Source organism: Triticum dicoccoides, chromosome 1A (assembly GCF_002162155.2).
Source record: "Triticum dicoccoides isolate Atlit2015 ecotype Zavitan chromosome 1A, WEW_v2.0, whole genome shotgun sequence".
NCBI lineage: Eukaryota > Viridiplantae > Streptophyta > Magnoliopsida > Poales > Poaceae > Triticum > Triticum dicoccoides.
Genome location: NC_041380.1, coordinates 115,132,150 through 115,149,488, shown reverse-complemented (window position 1 = coordinate 115,149,488; position 17,339 = coordinate 115,132,150). Strand labels below are relative to the sequence as shown.

The 17,339-nt window shown below is 46.8% G+C and overlaps 2 protein-coding genes and 1 long non-coding RNA gene across 7 annotated transcripts in view; 1 reads left to right on the top strand and 2 right to left on the bottom strand.

The window, feature by feature from the left end:
* LOC119365842 overlaps positions 1 to 9,126 on the top strand; it is a 12,644-nt gene extending 3,518 nt beyond the window's left edge. The window contains exons 2-6 of one of the 3 annotated variants that reach the window (XR_005175786.1): positions 1,391 to 1,566; positions 2,609 to 2,696; positions 2,808 to 2,898; positions 3,392 to 3,537; positions 8,675 to 9,126. This is a non-coding gene — a long non-coding RNA (uncharacterized LOC119365842). Of the gene's footprint in view, positions 1 to 1,390; positions 1,567 to 2,608; positions 2,697 to 2,807; positions 2,899 to 3,391; positions 3,865 to 8,674 lie in introns of those variants that run through there. The other 2 variants (XR_005175789.1, XR_005175776.1) reach the window with 2 other exon arrangements.
* LOC119365828 lies at positions 4,173 to 8,642 on the bottom strand. 2 transcript variants are annotated; one of them, XR_005175774.1, is made up of 5 exons: positions 7,076 to 8,642; positions 6,103 to 6,251; positions 5,057 to 5,258; positions 4,848 to 4,978; positions 4,173 to 4,745 (listed from the first exon to the last, which is right to left on the bottom strand). XR_005175774.1 is itself a non-coding variant. In XM_037631482.1 (4 exons), exons 1-4 carry the CDS (start codon positions 8,602 to 8,604, stop codon positions 4,966 to 4,968), a joined length of 1,893 nt encoding a protein of 630 aa, XP_037487379.1. In that variant the 5' UTR covers positions 8,605 to 8,642; the 3' UTR covers positions 4,173 to 4,965. The 2 variants fall into 2 exon arrangements, 1 of the variants encoding a protein (XP_037487379.1); XM_037631482.1 differs by having other exon boundaries at positions 4,173 to 4,978.
* Positions 9,127 to 10,318: 1,192 nt separating the features above from the next.
* Positions 10,319 to 16,477, bottom strand: LOC119365812 (tryptophan aminotransferase-related protein 1-like). Of its 2 annotated transcripts, XM_037631474.1 has the most exons (6): positions 16,060 to 16,477; positions 14,715 to 14,993; positions 12,787 to 13,895; positions 11,516 to 11,822; positions 10,822 to 11,404; positions 10,319 to 10,715 (listed from the first exon to the last, which is right to left on the bottom strand). In XM_037631474.1, exons 1-6 carry the CDS (start codon positions 16,369 to 16,371, stop codon positions 10,531 to 10,533), a joined length of 2,775 nt encoding a protein of 924 aa, XP_037487371.1. In that variant the 5' UTR covers positions 16,372 to 16,477; the 3' UTR covers positions 10,319 to 10,530. The 2 variants fall into 2 exon arrangements, with proteins under 2 accessions (XP_037487371.1, XP_037487365.1); XM_037631468.1 differs by lacking the exons at positions 12,787 to 13,895; positions 14,715 to 14,993; positions 16,060 to 16,477 and adding an exon at positions 11,925 to 12,316.
* Positions 16,478 to 17,339: the final 862 nt, after the last annotated feature.

Below are 17,339 nucleotides of genomic sequence, written 5' to 3'. Positions count from 1 at the left end.
AGTTGAATGTCCCACACTAGGCACGTAATTGCATGTCTTCTAACTTGGTGGCAGCTTGGGGGACCTTTGTTTTGTCGGAGGTGGCGGCATCGAGAGAGAGGGGCCCAGTTGCATGCCCCCACACTAGACACGCAACTGCATGTCTTATAACTTGGTTACAACTCCGACTTTGCCAGTTTCATGTCCCACAATGGGCACACAACTGCATGTATTCTTACTTGGTCGCAATTGGGGACTTTTGTTTTGTCCGAGGGAGCGGCGTCGAGAGAGATGGGCCCTAGTTGCATGTCACACACTAGGCACGCAACTGCATGTCTTTTAACTTGGTCGCAACTCGGGGGAGGCAGTTGCATGCCCCACACTAGGCACGTAACTACATGTCTTCGAGCATGGTCGCAACTTCATGTCTTATAACTTGGTTGCGACTTCGACTTTGCCAGTTTCATGTCCCACAATGGGCACGCAACTGCATGTCTTTTTACTACGGTCGCAACTGGGGACCTTTGTTTTGTCAGAGGGGGCGGCGTCTAGAGACATGGGGCCAATTGCATGTCCCTCAGTAGGCATGCAACTGCATATCTTTTAACTTGGTTGCAATTGGGGGACCTTTGTTTTGTCGGAGGGGGCAACAATGATAGAGAGGTGACCAGCTGCATGTCCAACTATACTCATGCAACCACGTGTCTTTCTAGCATGGTCATACTTAGTGTCTTCTAACTTAGTTTCAACTAGGGGCCTTTGTTTTGTCGGAGGGGTGGCGGTAAGAGAGAGGGGGCAACTATTCATGCATCTAGATGATGCCCCGCACGTTGTTGCGGGAATGTTTGCAATATTTCAATGAGATTTTGATTATATGGAACATGAATTCTTGAAACAATAGTTTTTGAAAGTATATAAGAATTAAATGTAAATAGCATAATAAAATGAAATTACATGCATGCATGTTGTAGTGGGTTTTTAATATGAATAGTTGCATGTTGAGGTGGGCCTTTCCTTATGCATGTTGAATGATGAGGTGGCATGCTTGCATGTTGAGAGAAATATGTTAGTGGGGGCTAGCTATTTAGATATAAAAGATAAAAGATTTGCAAGGGCGGTCCCCCGGACTATAACTATGTCTCTTTACATACATTTTCGCAACTAGATTTTTTTTGCTTGGTCGGAAGGTGGCAGCTCCCCCGCGAATCCTCTACCCTCGCTATGTGTCACACGAGCACCATAACACCGCCGTTTTTTGCCATGCCTGCAAACACAAATCAAGCACCCGATCTCACAACTAGTTTGTGTGTTTTTATCTTTTTTTTTAATCATATACATTTTTGCATTTTTTTTGTTTTTCCCAAGGATTTAATAAAAAATCAAATTTATTTTTTGCATTTGATTCTGACAGCGCAGCTCATTTTCAAAAAAGGGGAGCATATTAAAGGAGAGAAGAGTTACTTGTCCAGATTCTCGGGCACAGCAGCTGCGCCAGTGGTGCTGCCCGACGAAAAGGGGGCAGGGGAAGCGCGGCCGTCTTCTCCATCGTCCTCCGGCGCCGCCCCGGTCAGCGAGATGGGGAACTTGGTAGGACTACATCTGAATTTTCTGTGCTTTATGAGAGCATTAGTCTAATTCTGTTCACTGTCAGTAGACATTTTGTGGTTGTGAATTTACAAGTATCCAAGTGTTCAGTACTCCTGTAGTACTACCGTGCAAGTGATCTGCACCTGTTAGTTTTTTACCACTGTAGTTGATGGATGTAGCTACCTTATGTGTCTCTCAAGGTAGGAGATTTGTTGCTGATAGTCTTGACTAATTAAGGCATCTCTTAATCTTTTCGACATCAATTTTTCCACATTTATTCAAAAGTTATTCTACTTTTAGCTTCCTCTCTCCAACTCATGGAATGTTGGATTTGTAGTGCCTGTTTTGGTTTTGTTTGTCTGAACTACCAAAACAGACACTTGATGTTTTACATTTCCATAAGAAAATCTAGGAGTGTTTCCTTTTACTAGTTACAATTAGCAATATGTGAACGGATTAACCATCCTCACTTACTCTCTACCACAGTTTTATGACAAGCTTTTATTATCTCAGATTTGTTTGTTTGCCCACTAGAGGATATATGGTGCGAATCTAGATTCTGGGATGGAGTTTGCAAATGGAGATGACGATTTTTGGGTATATTTTTTCTAATGCTTTTTTGGGTGTGAATCACGAATCTGAAGGAGTGAATTAGTGTTTTGTTTGGCTTGACCTCATACTTTTCTGAGTGCGAAATGAAGAGAACAAATTCCATGGCTGACGTTGAAATAGAGGTAGGTAGCTGAGATTTTTTTCAAAGGTAACTATTGAATTCTTATGTGATGTACTTGCACTTGGTTTTTACTGATGTCCCTTCAATTGCTTGCTTGCACTGAGCATTGCCAATGCTTGTTTGAATTTTCTAAGGCATTCAACATACTGAGATTATTATTATTTATTTACTGAGGCACTCGCATTCGGAATGACCCTGCATTTTTTTACTTTTCTTGCATGTTACAATTTGATGCATGTGCAACAGAGTACCAGATTATATTCATCAAGGCAGATAACTTAAAGAGTTTATTCTTGTTGTTCATGAAAGCACATACATGTTGTGCAAATGCACTTGAAGATGGTTGGGATGCCAGATTCATCACAGTTTGTTGATGCTGCACATGTTGGACACCAAGGTATGGCTGCTGCACATGGAGAGTGATGTTCTAAGTTCCTTTTTTTTGTACACCCTTGTGAAACAACCTTTTTTCCAAAAATATCAATCTTACATGAACCGGTGTCAGCAGATTAACTGGGACTGGTCCGCAGCTGTTTGGAGTTCTTTTGCCATAGTTCCATCCAGCACCTACAAAATGAAGAGAAAACATTGTTGCTGAGGTATATTTGACCATCCACAAGAAAGGTTCATTTTTTCTATGCCTCTGTTTCTTTTTTCTTAGTTCACACTATACATTCTTGATCTTCTGTAGTCACCGAACTAGATGTTAACCATGCTACTTTTTTTTCATATTTTTCTGTACACTAGGCAGGGTCATGTATATGCTTGTAATACAACCCCACTGTGGCAAATCTTGAAAAAAGTTCAGTCTTTCTCCTTAGTGTCTTGTGCAGGGGAGAGGGCAGCACCCTACTGATTTCTGTTTTAATTACCAAGTCATATTCTGTCCTAAAACATGAACCAATCAATCCATATACAACTTTTGTGGGGAGGAGTCCAACATCATTTTTTCATGGACATACAGTTAAAAATAAAATTATTTTCTGCTGTCAGAATTGCTACAACACACATGCCAGTCAAATACTACTTGATTCAGTTTTGCCTCTTTTCTAATTTTCCTACAAATTATAACTCTAACCTATGTCCCATCAGGAATCTTCCTTACTGCTGCAGGATTGCTGTTACAAACATGAGAAGGAAGAAAAGAAAATCAGATCTAGAACAAATCAGAGAAGATAAGGTGGGGGAAAGGTGGGAGGGGGTGAAAATCAGAGAAGAGATCAGACGCCCTTACACTAGTGAGTTTCTCCATGCTTGTGGGCATGGGGTTTTGCCTGGGTTCAGTCAAAAAGTACAGTTCATAAAGCAGAGCAGCAAATAAGTTTTTTTGTCTTTTTTCTATGTCGTCCGGGCCCACAAGCAAACAATGTCATGACCCAGCCCAACAAACAAACAAACAAGAAAAGAGAAACCAGCCCAGGTGTTGCCGGTTCAACCCAGCAGATGAAAAGCTACTTAACATGCCTAATCTACATATGATGACGTCAGCCGACTGAGTCTCAGTCTCAGTCGACTGAGACCTAGACAGTCCCTAGATTTTATTAGGAGCCAAATTAAGGGCGGGCCTACGTATGTAGGAGTATGTAGGAGTACTTATTATGCACGTCAACACGCGCACACCCAACCTAACTCGGTGCTGGACTTAGGCCGGCTCGGATACAAGATCCGACACTCGACCGAGACGCGCGCACGTACGCACGCACACAAACAATATACTCAAAATTTGCACACAAATTACACAAAACTTGCATTATTATGTACCCTGAAAGAATAACTGTAAACTAGTGCAACTTCTAGAAAAATGAATTCCATACTAGACAAAAAATTATAATTTTACACCATTGAGGTCAAACTGCTGCTGCACGCACAAATATAAAGAAAAGCAACAGCCAGACAATGTCATTTTTTTTACCAGTAAAAAAAAGACATACAAAAACAAAAAAAACAGGTTATTATGCGTACTAGCATATGCATCTGGACAGCGCGGGGACTTGTTGTGCGTCAAGACATACTTTTTCAGCAAACTGAAGACAAACTAGGGGGGCTTTGCGAGCGTCCAGACCGCCGCCACGTCGACGTCTGACCACCTTGGCCCACCAAAAAAAGACCACCTTCCTCTCCCTTGCTTTCCATCGAACGCCCACACCGCTTGCCATGCCAGAGCATGCAGCGACCGGCATTGATGCCGCGATTTGACAGGATGGAAGGGCGGCGCTCACGGGCGTCGCCGCTTTAATGAATAGTATCACCACCTTCTGAGCTAGTAATGATCTTCCTTCTGTTCCGACATCAAAAAGTGGGATATGATGTCGGTAATGATCTTTATCTCATCTTCTCAAGTGGAATTTCTGAGCCTCCTTGCCACTTTTCTGGTTCTGTATACACGGTTTACATAATGGAGGAAGCTCCAAGACAAAGCAGCCAGGTGCAGGGAGTCCTCCTAGGACTGAATTAAGGGGGATAAGCAACAGGAAGACCAACCAAATCTACAAGATACCAGCAAGTATCTAACTGAAAATTTACTACCCGTAAAACCACAGAGACCCACCTCCGGAAGGATGCAGATAGTACTGCTACATGACAGACGATTGACAATTTCATACCGCAAACAGAATGCAGTTAGGTAAATGCTCCAGGATGCCTAAAACTTTCACTGAGTGACTTGTCTAATTAATTCCTCTGCAAATAAAATTGGTGACATTAGTATCAAGACCAGTTGCCAGTTAAATTATGAGTAACCTAGATAACGGAAACTACCTTTTTCTCTTCTCCATGGAGACTTCAGTGAGAGCAGAAAGGATTCTTGATATCTCCACAGTGTTGTCTGCGGTCTTTTCCATTATTATTCTTGCAGTATCTAGCATTTTCCCAGCAAGATCCACATCAGAAACATCTCCAGCGCCTGCCATCTCATTGTCACCCTTCCTATCCTCCTGATCTTCGCCATTTGAGTTTTCCCCTGCTCAATGAGTATATCAGTATAAAGTTAAACCATGGCAGGAAGAAAAGCACATTGATAGAAGATCAATTATACTAGTGGTGGACTGTTTGTGAAACAAAAAACAGCAATAGAAAACAATGAGATGCATTCATATGCTTAAATCATCCAACTTAATAACCAGTATAACATACCATTGACCAATACAGTGGTCCGTCTAAATAAGTATTCTGATAGAAATGTGAGACAAGAAATACTCACATTACATTACTGCATACTCATGTACCATATATAATTGCAAAAAGGTGAAACTTCTATGTTGTATAAGTTAGCACACGCAAGTACACTGGTTAGACAGCTAAATACAAGAACAATGAATGAAGCCAGTGATTCAAGTATCCATATCTGTTTAATCTGGCATTTCCATTTGGCCATTCAGGCACAAAAATAAAATAAAAATAGCTGCCACATGGCACCATACACAAGTCCAAAATATGGACAGCCCATAAACAAGCTCTTTTAGCATTAAAAGTATTTTCTGCTTTCTGTGAGATCATCAACTATTTATAGCATAACCTTGACTTGCACCATATGTAACAACAATGAGCAGAACAATTTGACAAAATGGCCTCCTACCAAACGATGACAATTCAAGAGATAAGCCCAAACGGTAAACAGGTCCAGGTTCCATACGAGACCATTTAGTTTGCAAACACATGGGTACATTATTGATTAGCAATTTATTATGTAAAATATTTAGCAGGAAAGAAAAGCTTGTGATCAGGAGATTGTAATTAACTATACAGATACAAAGAGTAATATATCTTATATGTGACTGTCTAGGGGTAAAGGCATAAAGATATACATTCTTCACTGTGAGCTTTGCTGATTGTACCCTTCTTGGGAAGGTTTCCCAGAGGATTAGTTGCCTTCTGAGCTTTCCATAGCAAGGCACATCCATATTTGTAATACACACTAGCACATTCCGGAGCAAGTTCACCATAATGTGCAACCCTAGGTGACAACAAAGGAGTAGATTTGTTATTGTTGAGGTTATAAGATACTTCCATAGAACGGAATGTAATCTGAGATAGAGTGGGATAATCATAACTAAACACCCCGATTGCTCCACTGGTCATTCAGATGACAGAATGTACTAACTAGTACTCCCTCCGTTCACAAATATAAGATGTTTTAGATATTTCAACATGGACTACATACGAACTGAAATGAGTGAAAATAAAACACTAAAATGTGTTTATCTACATTCGATTCAGAAAAAAGTTAGAACATCTTATATTTATGAACGGAGGGAGTAATTATTTTCACTGTTTATTGCCTTTTATAGCGTTGATAAGTGCTTGCACAGATTATGGAGTAAAATTTGTAAGAAAGCATATAGATAAACCTCACTGCTATGAAACATTTGCAACTAGTCAGTACTCCAGAGACATAGACAGATTTACCGAATAGGATAACTCTTATCTAAGCAATTGCATTTTGAATTGATGCTCTTTCGCAGTTCAGAAATCATAAAAAATGATAGCCAGCTCCAAATTTCCAAATATTGCTATCAAATTAAAACTAGGCACTCACTACTCCCTAACACTCCAACAAACTCCATCAAGGTAGCTGTTGACACAGTAAGCCTAAACGACCGCTTGGGAACAACCTTTCCACGTGTATAACATCTGAAACCTATCAAGATCATCTCTCAAACTACAAAACATAAGGACACACGTAAACAATAACAAATCCATAACAGGAGTGAACTAACTGGATGCTTTTCCCTACAATCCTTCTCATGCCTTCGGCGTGATTGGGAGCAGAATCCTAACCTGATCGCCAGGACGCGGCTGAGGCAATCAACAGCGGCAACAAAGTCCCCCTCCTTGATGGCCATGGACCCACTGTAAAACAGCGACTCTGCCTGCCTTAGTGCTTCCCACTCCCACTCCTCATCATCTGACTCACCATTGAAGTCCGGAGAGCCCAGGCTGTCGTGCTCAACTTGAGGTACCCGGAGTATAGAGTAGGAGCTGACAACTGGAACCAAAGGGTAGGCCCTGCATCGGTCCTTGCACATCTTCCTCCCCCGCTTGGACTGGAGCTCGATTGAAAAGAAGCCATCAACCGTGCTCACCAAAATGGTATTTGCTCCCTCGACAAAGCCCATCAGAAACACTGTTATTCTTGAGGACGACGACCTAGCAGCAAATGGAAGCGAATCGCCGAGGTACATGAACGGGCACTCCACCCATTCTGCATCACCTCCTTCACTGACCTTCCTTGACCAGAGGTAGAGATGATTCCACCCACCGTCATCAGCTTTAGCAATTCCCAGCCCACCATCCTCCGCCTGAACCAGCATAACTCTCTGCGAGAATGCAGCATCATTGTCCGGTTCCGGTGGGTTGATCACATTGAGGACATGCTCAGCCAAGTTGTACTCGAGGATGTGCCCATCAAGGTACAGGAAGTACAGCAGAGAATTCCCCACGAGCAGGCCAGGATTCTCACAGAGCAAGGAAAAGCCATCGCGCCAGGGCAAGGCCAAGGCCACCTCACCCCAGGCGCCGGTCTCCGACGAGTATACGGCCGCCGACGTGAGCCACTCCGTTTCCTCCTCGAAGGGGCTGGTGAACACCAAGACAACGCGGAAGGGCCCCCCGTGGCAGTTGAGATGGTCGCACCCCTCCGCCGTACAGAGCACGGTGGCGTTGGAGTGCCCGATCTTGAGTTCCGCGGGTACCGGCACGTTCCACCGGTTGCCCGTGAACGGCTCCCAGACGAGGAGCTCCCGGTCGGTAGTATCGGAGACGAATACGGCGCGGCCGTGCCGGTAGCCGAGGACGTGCCAGGCGCGGGGGTCGGGGACGGGGAAGGAGAAGGGGGAGGTGGGCACGTATACGGGGAGATTCTCATCACCTTCCGAGTGCTGGAGGAACCCTAGCATCTTCGGTGCCCGGCGGTGCGCGTGGAGGTGGCGGAGGAAGCTGGGGGCGGAGATGATGTCGCGCCAGTGCTTGCAGACGAGGCAGGCGCGGAGGAGGCATGAGGGTTCGCTGGGAGGGAGGCGGGAGAAGATTTCCTCGAGGAGGTGGTCTGGAAGCGCCGGCGGCGAGCGGCGGAGGCGTGGCAGCTCCATGTTTCCAGACGAGCCGGGTGCCTGGGTTGGGAAGACGGAACAGGAGACCGAACTGGTGACTTGGTTCGGCTCAACCAGAAGCCATTTCCTCTCTTCTTTTTTCTGAGAACGGTTAAGCCATTTCCTAATTCTACGAGATTTTTTTGAGGGACTAATTCTACGAGTATTATTGTAGAAGTACCCATTTCCTTTCATAATTCTAGAACGGTCTATGTCCATAACTGTTGAGTCCAATATTTTTCTGTTTCGAGGAATGCATATTTGAACAATCTTATTTAAATTAAACCAGATCAAGGATGAATAATCGATGGGTACATCTTCGAGTACAACTGCAGAGGAAAAGCCTGCACACCAGGCCAGACGACACGGCCGCAGGGAAGTTCTTTGCTCCGTCTTTAGGGTGACAGAGCAAGGAACAGCTGAGTTCGTTCCTAGGGTGACCGTTTCGTAACTTGCGTTGGGCGATCTGGGTCTCGCCTTGGCCCTTATTGTCATCCATCGTCGCCGCAGTTTCCCACCTGCCGACGTCGAGTTCTCGGGCGCTTGCATAGTCATGTCGCCAATATCAGGAGATGCTTGTTTCTTGTGCAATTCCATAGCCGAGTCAGGAAGCACTTGTTTGTGGAATGCACGAAAGTCAAGCTCGTGTGAAGAGAGATGAAGCTTGAGCATATTTGTACGAGACTTGCAAACTGTGATAGCAAAGAGCAAATGATAGATGTGATATGATAGCATAGAGCAAACGATGAATAATAGTACATAAATTTAATGTTTCATATGTATGTGCTTTCTCTTATTTTTCTTTTTGTCAGGTCAAATGTATTCAAGGTAGTTTTCCTAGTTTTTGTAGTTGATTTTTGTTGGTATTCGTTTTTAGAGTCGGTAAAGCAACTGACTCTTCACCCAACGCTGAGGGCACCAGCTCTCTAAAGAAACATTGTAGACACCGGCCAACACCGTCTTTCCTAAGCAGAAACAAAGATACTAGCCAAATATGGTTTTTTTTTTCGAGCAAACTGTGAGAGGGTTTCCGTAATACTATCAAGAGAGTGAAATATGAATATTTTGCAAGATAAATACAATGACACTATGACACTATTATTACGAGCTAACCATCGACTTCCAAATATTAGTAGGCATAGCTTTCAAAATGATGATGACATGTAAACTTGTGTCTCTTGTATTCTGGTAAGCAGAAGTAGCGGAAAGACAAACCATTGCATATTAAAGCTACCTTGTATATGACATCTACCCCTCGTGGTCCATATTTGTGAAGACAATCTAGACCATTGAGGCAAGAAGAAAGCTCACTTTGACGCGGCTCACGAATCCATAAGAAACTATATCGAGAGAGCTTCTCGTTGTGTTACAAGCTTGCTTTCACATTATTCATGGAATACACTGTGTGGTCTTGCACAACATGATCATATAGAACGAAAGAGGTCTCTCTCAACTGATGAACTTGGATTTTGAGGCCTTTGAAGAACTTGTCACTCCTCAAAGCAATAACAATACAATCCATAGGTTCTTTTGAAGTGCATTGGCAGCCCATGTGCAACTATACAATCAATACCTCAGCGAGCACCAATGGCAGCCTTCTGGGGAATAACTCTTTGATCATAATTTGTTGTTTTTTAGACTACTTGTTTCATTTGGTCTATCTATTGTGCTTGGTACGTATTTTCTAAAAAAATTAAATAGAAGTATTAAATAGTATTAAATGTTTTCATCGTTGACGGCAAACGTTTGAACTTTAATGTCAAAAAATAGTTTAAAAGGAGTTTAAGTTCGCAAAAGGAAATGAGGATCTACAACCAGTTAATGAAGAAAAGTAGTTAAATTTTAGGGATCAAGTTAGAATGCGAGCTTATTCTTAATGAGTGTATCTAGACGTGTTTCAGTGTGTAGATACACTCGTTTTAGCAACAGTTAATATCAGAATGAGGGAGTAGCAAAACATTTTTAGGGAGTTAAGCCTCAAGGAAAATTTTAAACTTCAAAACTCGCACCAGTCGTTCCATATACAGAGAGATTATAAGCGGGTGAGACCATCGAAATCCACTCCATTCGTTTTCGTTTTGTTCTCCGAATTAATCCGAAGCATTCTGTTCGCATGATAGCTCTGGCTTTGCATCCTCATGGTAATCATGTTATGGAGAAGAGGCGGTCTATGAGCACGTCGAACACACCGTCCCTGTCCAGCATGTTGACCCTGACGCACCTGGCGTCTCCCCCGAACTGCTCCCCTCCCCGCGCCACGATGCCGTGGCCGCGGAGGAACTCGGCGCAGTCCTCCACGCCATCCTTCTCGCAGCGCAGCCACGCGAACGCTGCATCCGATTGCGAGCCGGGTGAGAAGAACTAAACAAACTGGAGTAATGGCGGAATTCGTGTTCATGGATTAAGAATGTTCAGTATATGTTTAATGTACAGTACCGGGGTAAGCTGCCACGGTTTGCCTGCTGAAGTTGCAGTGGCCGGCGGTCTCCTCCGGGAGGCTGAAGGCGCCGGTGGCCGCCACGGCGGCGCGCAGGGCCCGCCAGCGCTCCTCCATGCGACGGCGCGCGAAGTCGAAGAGCCGGAGCCGCGTGTCGTCCTCCTCGTCGGGTCCGTAGGCGTCGGAGACGACGGCGAGGATCTTGGCGGCGCGGAGCTGCGAGTCCTTGGACACGCCGATGGTGCTCCGGTCCACGAAGTAGACCATCTTCTTGGCCACGTCGCGGTCCTTGACGAGCGCCCACCCGAGCCTGGCGCCGGCGTGGCCGGTGACCTTGGACATGGTGAAGAGCATGATGTCGTGGGCGGCGGCGCCGGTGATGGGCGTGTACTGAGGCCAGTAGTATACCAGGTCGTGGATCGCCTTGCCGGACTCGGAGCTCAGGACGGCCTCGCGGATGGCGCCGTCCGGGTTGTTGGGCGAGCAGACCAGCTCGATGTGGCCGTCGCCGTCGAACGCGTTGGCGTCGCCGGCCCACCGGTAGAACCCCGAGAGCAGCAGGTCCGTCTGCGGCGGGTACGACTGGCACGCCACGACGTACGTCCAAGATGACACCATGTCAGGCAATCACCCCACACCACACCACGAATGTAATTGAATTTGCACTTGGATCGTTTGATCTTGATTAAATACCGAGTAGTAGGGCGCCGGCGAGACGACACCGACGGGCCGTTGGGCGCCGGCGGGAGACAGGGCGTACATGGCCGCCTGGAAGAGCTGGGTGGCGCCGGTGCCGACCACGAGGTGGTAGCCGTCGTCGACGGCGGCGTTGCCGACGAGGCGGTGGACGCGGCGGACCTCGCGCTCGAACTCCGGGTCGAGGAACCAGCAGAGGCTCTGGGCATTGGAGAAGTAGCTCATCCCCGACCACCCCGGGATCGCCACCGCCGCCCGCTCCCCGACCTCCCTCCAGAACGCCTCGTACATGGTCGGGTCGCCGCTGCACGCACGCAGAACCAAAACCGGCAGTGCGGCGAAGCACGTTGTCAGATAGAGAACACCTTACCCAATCGCGCACGAAATACGTTACGGGAACACGCACAGCTCGAGGTTGATGACGGCGTCCGGCGCGATGGCCGGCTCAGGCGGCGGCGCCGACGTACCGCCGTCCATTCCGGCCCTGGCAGCAGACACCTTGCTTCTCACGCCACGCGTCACCCTTATCTTGGGCTGCGGGCGACCGTGGCCGGTGGTTTTATGTCCGGCGGGGGCGGGGGCAGCGCATGCGACAGCCGGCACGAGCAGGCATGTCATGCGTGCGAGCAGAGCACGCACACGCGCGGACGGCGGGATGAGAAGAGGTGTTTTCTGTTGGCTGATCCTCGGTGGGTGGCAGCAGACTTTGGAGCGATGCCGCCAGCAGCTCACGCAGACAGACCAGCGGCCGGTAGCGAGGCGCCAAGCCATGTGAGTGAGTGACTAGCACAGTGGCCTCGTTGCCTGCGAACTGCAACCGTATAGGTGTGGTCCTGGTGAGCCGAGAGCTAAGCACTTCGGATGAAAGTGCACGGCTCATTGCCAGCGATCTAACGATTTGTCTCTGTCGCCAAAACTCCGTGACAAATGTGATCACACGTCGCCAGCCACACGAAGAGGTTAGAGAGGTCACCGTCGTATAGATGCGTGAAAGATAAGGCAGCCATGAGCTAGTTTCACAGGTCATCAACAATAGTACTTGACGACAATAACACTTGCAGACACACTAGTCAAACTGACAATGGATAGCAATCACTAGGGCACTAGTTAACAAAAGAGCTAACACTAACTGTACGGTAGCAGCAAACGAGAAACCTGACAAATAAGAAATCCCTCGTGAATGCACGAATTGGTTACATAGGTGTTTGCTCATCGATCATATACACATGCTGCTCCACGACTAGCAGCTGGGCTTTTATCGCCCGAACCAGCCTCTCTGGGCAGGCTGCGCATCACTGTCGTTCATCAGCTTGTCGAGCACCACGTTCAGGTCCACATTCTGACCGTTCTCTGTCAGCCTGCGCACAGTCGCCCTCACTTGCTCCTTTGAGAACCCCATCGTTGAAACCTTGTCCACCACGTCGTCGGCCGCCACCCTGTTGCCGGACGAGGCACTCGGAGCAGAGCTCACTGGCGCTGCTTGGGGCAGTATTTGAGCTGTAGGGAGCTTGCCGTAGTTGCCACTTCCAGCCGAGGAGGGGCCAGTGGGGGCAAAGGGTGAAGGCGAGTTCATTCCAGCATTACCACGGTGAGACGGAGACCCGCTGTATCCATACTGCTCAGGAAAACCGCCTCCTCCCTGCTGCTTGTATCCAGCGCTGTAGGGCGGTGGTGGACCGGAGTTAGGCCTGACTGCTGGAGGCTCGTACATGCCAGGGTTTGGCCCATAGAAAGGAGGAACAGGTCCACTGGGTGGTGGCATGTAAGGGGACGGCGGGCGGACATTCAGTGGGTAGCTCTGAGCAGGAGGCCCATAAGGTGCTGCTTCTTCTGGCTGATGGGGCAAGGGTGCGGCTGGAGTTTGGGGGTTAACACTTCCAGGCGGCGGAGGTTGAGAATATGGAGCATACTGAGGCGGGTGCTGATAATGTTGTGGTGCTGCTGGAGGTGCTTGTGGCTGCGAAGCTGGTGGTGCTTGATATTGCTGGTGTGCAGCCTCTGTTGTCTGTGTGGATGGGGGATAGTAGGATTCCTGCGATATGGTCGGCACAGATGGAGCAGGTGCGACTGATTGCATTTGAGGATGCGGTAAATGACCTTGGAATTGCGGTGGAGGTTGGTTGTGAACCATTGGTGGAGGGGGCGCATTTGGAGCAGGAAGGGCAGGCAGTCCCGTTGGTTGGGAAGGAGGATAGGCCTGATGTTGTGGTTGAACAGTTGGCTGGGGCGCAGGCGGCTGCTGCCTTGAGTCCACCTGCCCAGCACTGGCATTTTCTGACTTAACATCCTCTGCTTTAGACACTTGAAGCTTCGTAAGTTGAACCTGGGCCTCAACAATTTCCTGCTTGTCACGCAAAATCTGCACACCTGCTTGAACCTGCGAGTAGTGCATACATAATTAATCTAGCTGCTGAAGAAACACTGGCGATAGTACAAAATAAATTAATACAAACATGTGTCCAGGCAGCAAATTAGTACGATAAGCACCAAAAGAAATCTTCCTACAATGTCTCAGAAAATCACATCACAATATGAAGGTACGAAACATTCTTCATGATTAACTACCAACACACTAGGTGAAGGCATGTAAAAACACTAGATGAAGAAGGCAGAAGAAAGACATGAAGCGCACTAGCATGCACAAGATGCAACAGGGGCCACAAACATATTAATAATTCCACTTGTCACCATGCCATTGTGCCCTTGAATGGAGCTGAAGGAAACTCAAAAGTGAAAACTAATGATGAAACTTATGTATTATAGGCAATTATGAAATATAGTCCTTAAATAGACAAATAAACTGCAAACTATCAACAAGATGTGAGCTAGCTGGACAAATGACCAGTAATAATAAAATCCACTATGACATGATGGGAGTATATAATCAATAGATTTCAGAGCTGTACATTCCTATTTGTATACAAAATACAAAATCAGCCAACAAGCTTCAGTCAAAAAATAGGATCAAATATTAAATAAGACAAACATCATACATTGATGAGCTAAAGAAAAAACAAAGACTATTGTTACTCAATAATAAACCAAGTTCTTTTCCATCTTGATTATCCCAACCAGTAAGCAAGTTATTGCGATAAGGTAAGCATGATCCTTTCTCTACCAATAAAAGAAAGAACAAGGAGAGGAGGGAATCAAGGGAAGATATTCACTTGCAGAGAGGAGTTGGAATAAAGCTTACCTCCCGCAGTGTGTTCTCAAATTGCCTCAGTTTTCCATCAGTGCTGCCGTTGTAGTTACCAACTGTTAACTTCAACTCGCCAACAGAGTCCTCAAGATGGTGTGTTCTGCCCTCCAGCTGTGCAAGTCTGGAGCTTACACCTTCCATTGCATGTAGCAAGTTATCAGCATATTTCTTCATGGTGCGATCAATATCTGCTATAGTGACTGCATTGAAGTTGCTCCTTTCTTCTTCATGACTAACTTTCTTCAGCACACGAGGCTCCATCATAGCAGCACTCTTTGCATGGTAAAAGAAATTAAGCATATTAATTACATATATATCACAAGGAAAGAGAAAAAAGTGAGGTGATATGAAGTGATAACAATCATGCATCACAACAACTAAAGAATTTAAAAAACCTCTTGGATTGGTTATTAATATCACATACAGCTACAGAAGTATACGGTGAATGGGTACATAAGATCCCTGTGTGCCTGTGTTAATTCTTATACTCAATCAGTTGCCAATTATATTGCACACCCTACCACTGTGCGCATAAGAAAAATGTTGAAAAACATAGTAATAACTTTGCATGCACAAATATAACATGGAACATGCTGGAGCTGGACTGCCCACTAAGATTGGTGGAATAATTAAGGACATGGCCAAATGGTCCATCCCTGCAGTTCTGGAGATAACTGTTTGCTGCTGCCTAACTATCTCTCTAACCCATGATTAAAACTATCACACACATGCACACTTCTGTCATAGTTACCATAAATGCAGCTCATGGAATTGCGCCAAAGGACATGGATTCATGATGTGCCACTACCATTTTTCTTCCAAAGTGCACGGGGAACATCTTAAGCACGCACGCAAATGCAAAGTTGCGTAACTTGATTAGGTGGCAGACCATATTTAGTTAGCTATATACACCCCCACTAAAGTGATGCCGTATTCGTTGAACATCAGACGATTTAGGTACATCAATATGAGGCATATAAGACTATGAGAAGGAGTAAGCAGCCGACCATAAAGAGCATCAATCAGCAACAAGTTGCAAACGTAGAGCCATTGCAAGAGCAGCATCTGCAATCATCCTAAAAGTACGTACAAAAACCTATGACATACTGTCATGGATATGCGTCAGCTTCCACAAGCACCGGAACCACAACTACTAGGGCTACTTTTCCCTTTTCTATCTGAATCATATATAGTGCCAAAAGGGCAACCACATCGATTCGATTTATGGGCGCAACGGAATTCTACAACCGAGCAGACCAGCACTAGCTAGCAAATACTAGTGTCGACGAACAGATCTATGAACAGCAGTGCCGGACTGAAGGTGGCCAGGTAGTATTACCTTAAGTTTGGGGGACGCGGCATTGGCGTCGAGCGACCCCCAAGCGTTCGCCGCGGCCGGGGCAGGGGCCGCTGGGGCTACGGCGGCGGCGGGGGTGCGGATGGGTTGGAAGTCGTAGCTGGGCACCATCACCTCCTCCGTGGCACTGGCGCCGCGGCGCGCGTGGAGGTCGTGGCTCTCCACCACGTCGTCCTCTTGCGGGTTGGGGCCCATCAGATCGAACAGCTGGCCGCCGCCGCCGCTGCCACCGGAGGGAGGCGAGGATGCCGCGAGCCCGAGGATCTGCTTGTCCATGAACTGCGACGCGTTCATCGCGATCGGGATTTGGCCGGAGCTGGCTGGCTGGTGGCGGAAGGTGGGGAAGGGGAGGGGTAGGAGGCAATCTATCGAGGTCGGTGGGATTTGTTTCCCGGATGGAGAAGACTGCGACTCCTGCGAGTAAACGACGAAGTCCTGGTTGGGCCCGAGCAGGCGAGCCCCGCGTTCTCTTTTTGGTGGGCTGCAGTATTACTAAGGTGGGCCGTAGTTCCGTTCTCGGCCCAGATTAATTGCGGGCGAGAAGGAATCGGCATAAGTGTGTGGAGGCCCGAAGCCTGGCCCAGCCTAACGGAGAGAGATGGTGAAACGGCTCGACGCCGAGGAGCACGGTGGCCGGCGGTTTGGTGACGTCGGCCAACGACGGCGGGGATCGTCGGAGCTGCGTCGCGCGCCTGCCAGCGCCACCGATCCTCCTCCCGTCGCTCTGCTCGTCATTCGCGACGGCTGCTACCTGTCGTCTCCTGAGGTCATGAAGTCATGATCGCAGCAGCGGACTCGTAATTCTCACGAGTAGTATCATTTCCATATGAAGTAATTGTTTTTCACTTCTCTATTTCTTTCTTCTCATTTTGATTTCATGAGTACTTCATATTTTCCTCCGTATTACGTTACTAATCTTTTTTAGAACATTTTCTGCATTGTTTATAACGTGGTAAGGCGACCTAAGACGAGCACTAACCACTCTATGCCTAAGCGACGCCTAAACACCTAAAGCGGGCATAATTGCAAGCCACTGCCAGGCCGCCTTGCCGTCTAACCATCCAACATGGGACAGCTTATAAATAATGATTTAATGTATATTTTCATTGTACCACTTCTCATTGATTTTTTGTAACAGTTATCATGATCCTATCACCGGGTGGTACCAGATTGATATGTAAGGATGGCTAGTACCAAGGCCTATGTTTCATTGTACCACTTCTCATTGATTTTTTTTAACGGTTACCATGATCCTGTCACCG

What these genes read in the sequence shown, in the direction of transcription:
- LOC119365812 (XM_037631474.1), bottom strand. Translation starts at nt 16,371, where the DNA reads ATGAACGCGTCGCAGTTCATGGACAAGCAGATCCTCGGGCTCGCGGCA. An exon ending in CAGCCTGCCCAGAGAGGCTG is followed by an intron (nt 11,823 to 12,786) that starts GTTCGGGCGATA and finishes GCGTGCGTGCAG; the next exon opens with CGGCGACCCGACCATGTACG. An exon ending in AACCGTGGCAGCTTACCCCG is followed by an intron (nt 10,716 to 10,821) that starts GTACTGTACATT and finishes AATCGGATGCAG; the next exon opens with CGTTCGCGTGGCTGCGCTGC.
- LOC119365828 (XM_037631482.1), bottom strand. Translation starts at nt 8,604, where the DNA reads ATGGACATAGACCGTTCTAGAATTATGAAAGGAAATGGGTACTTCTAC. An exon ending in AGCCGCGTCCTGGCGATCAG is followed by an intron (nt 6,252 to 7,075) that starts GTTAGGATTCTG and finishes GTTGTCACCTAG; the next exon opens with GGTTGCACATTATGGTGAAC. An exon ending in CAAAGCTCACAGTGAAGAAT is followed by an intron (nt 5,259 to 6,102) that starts GTATATCTTTAT and finishes CTCATTGAGCAG; the next exon opens with GGGAAAACTCAAATGGCGAA.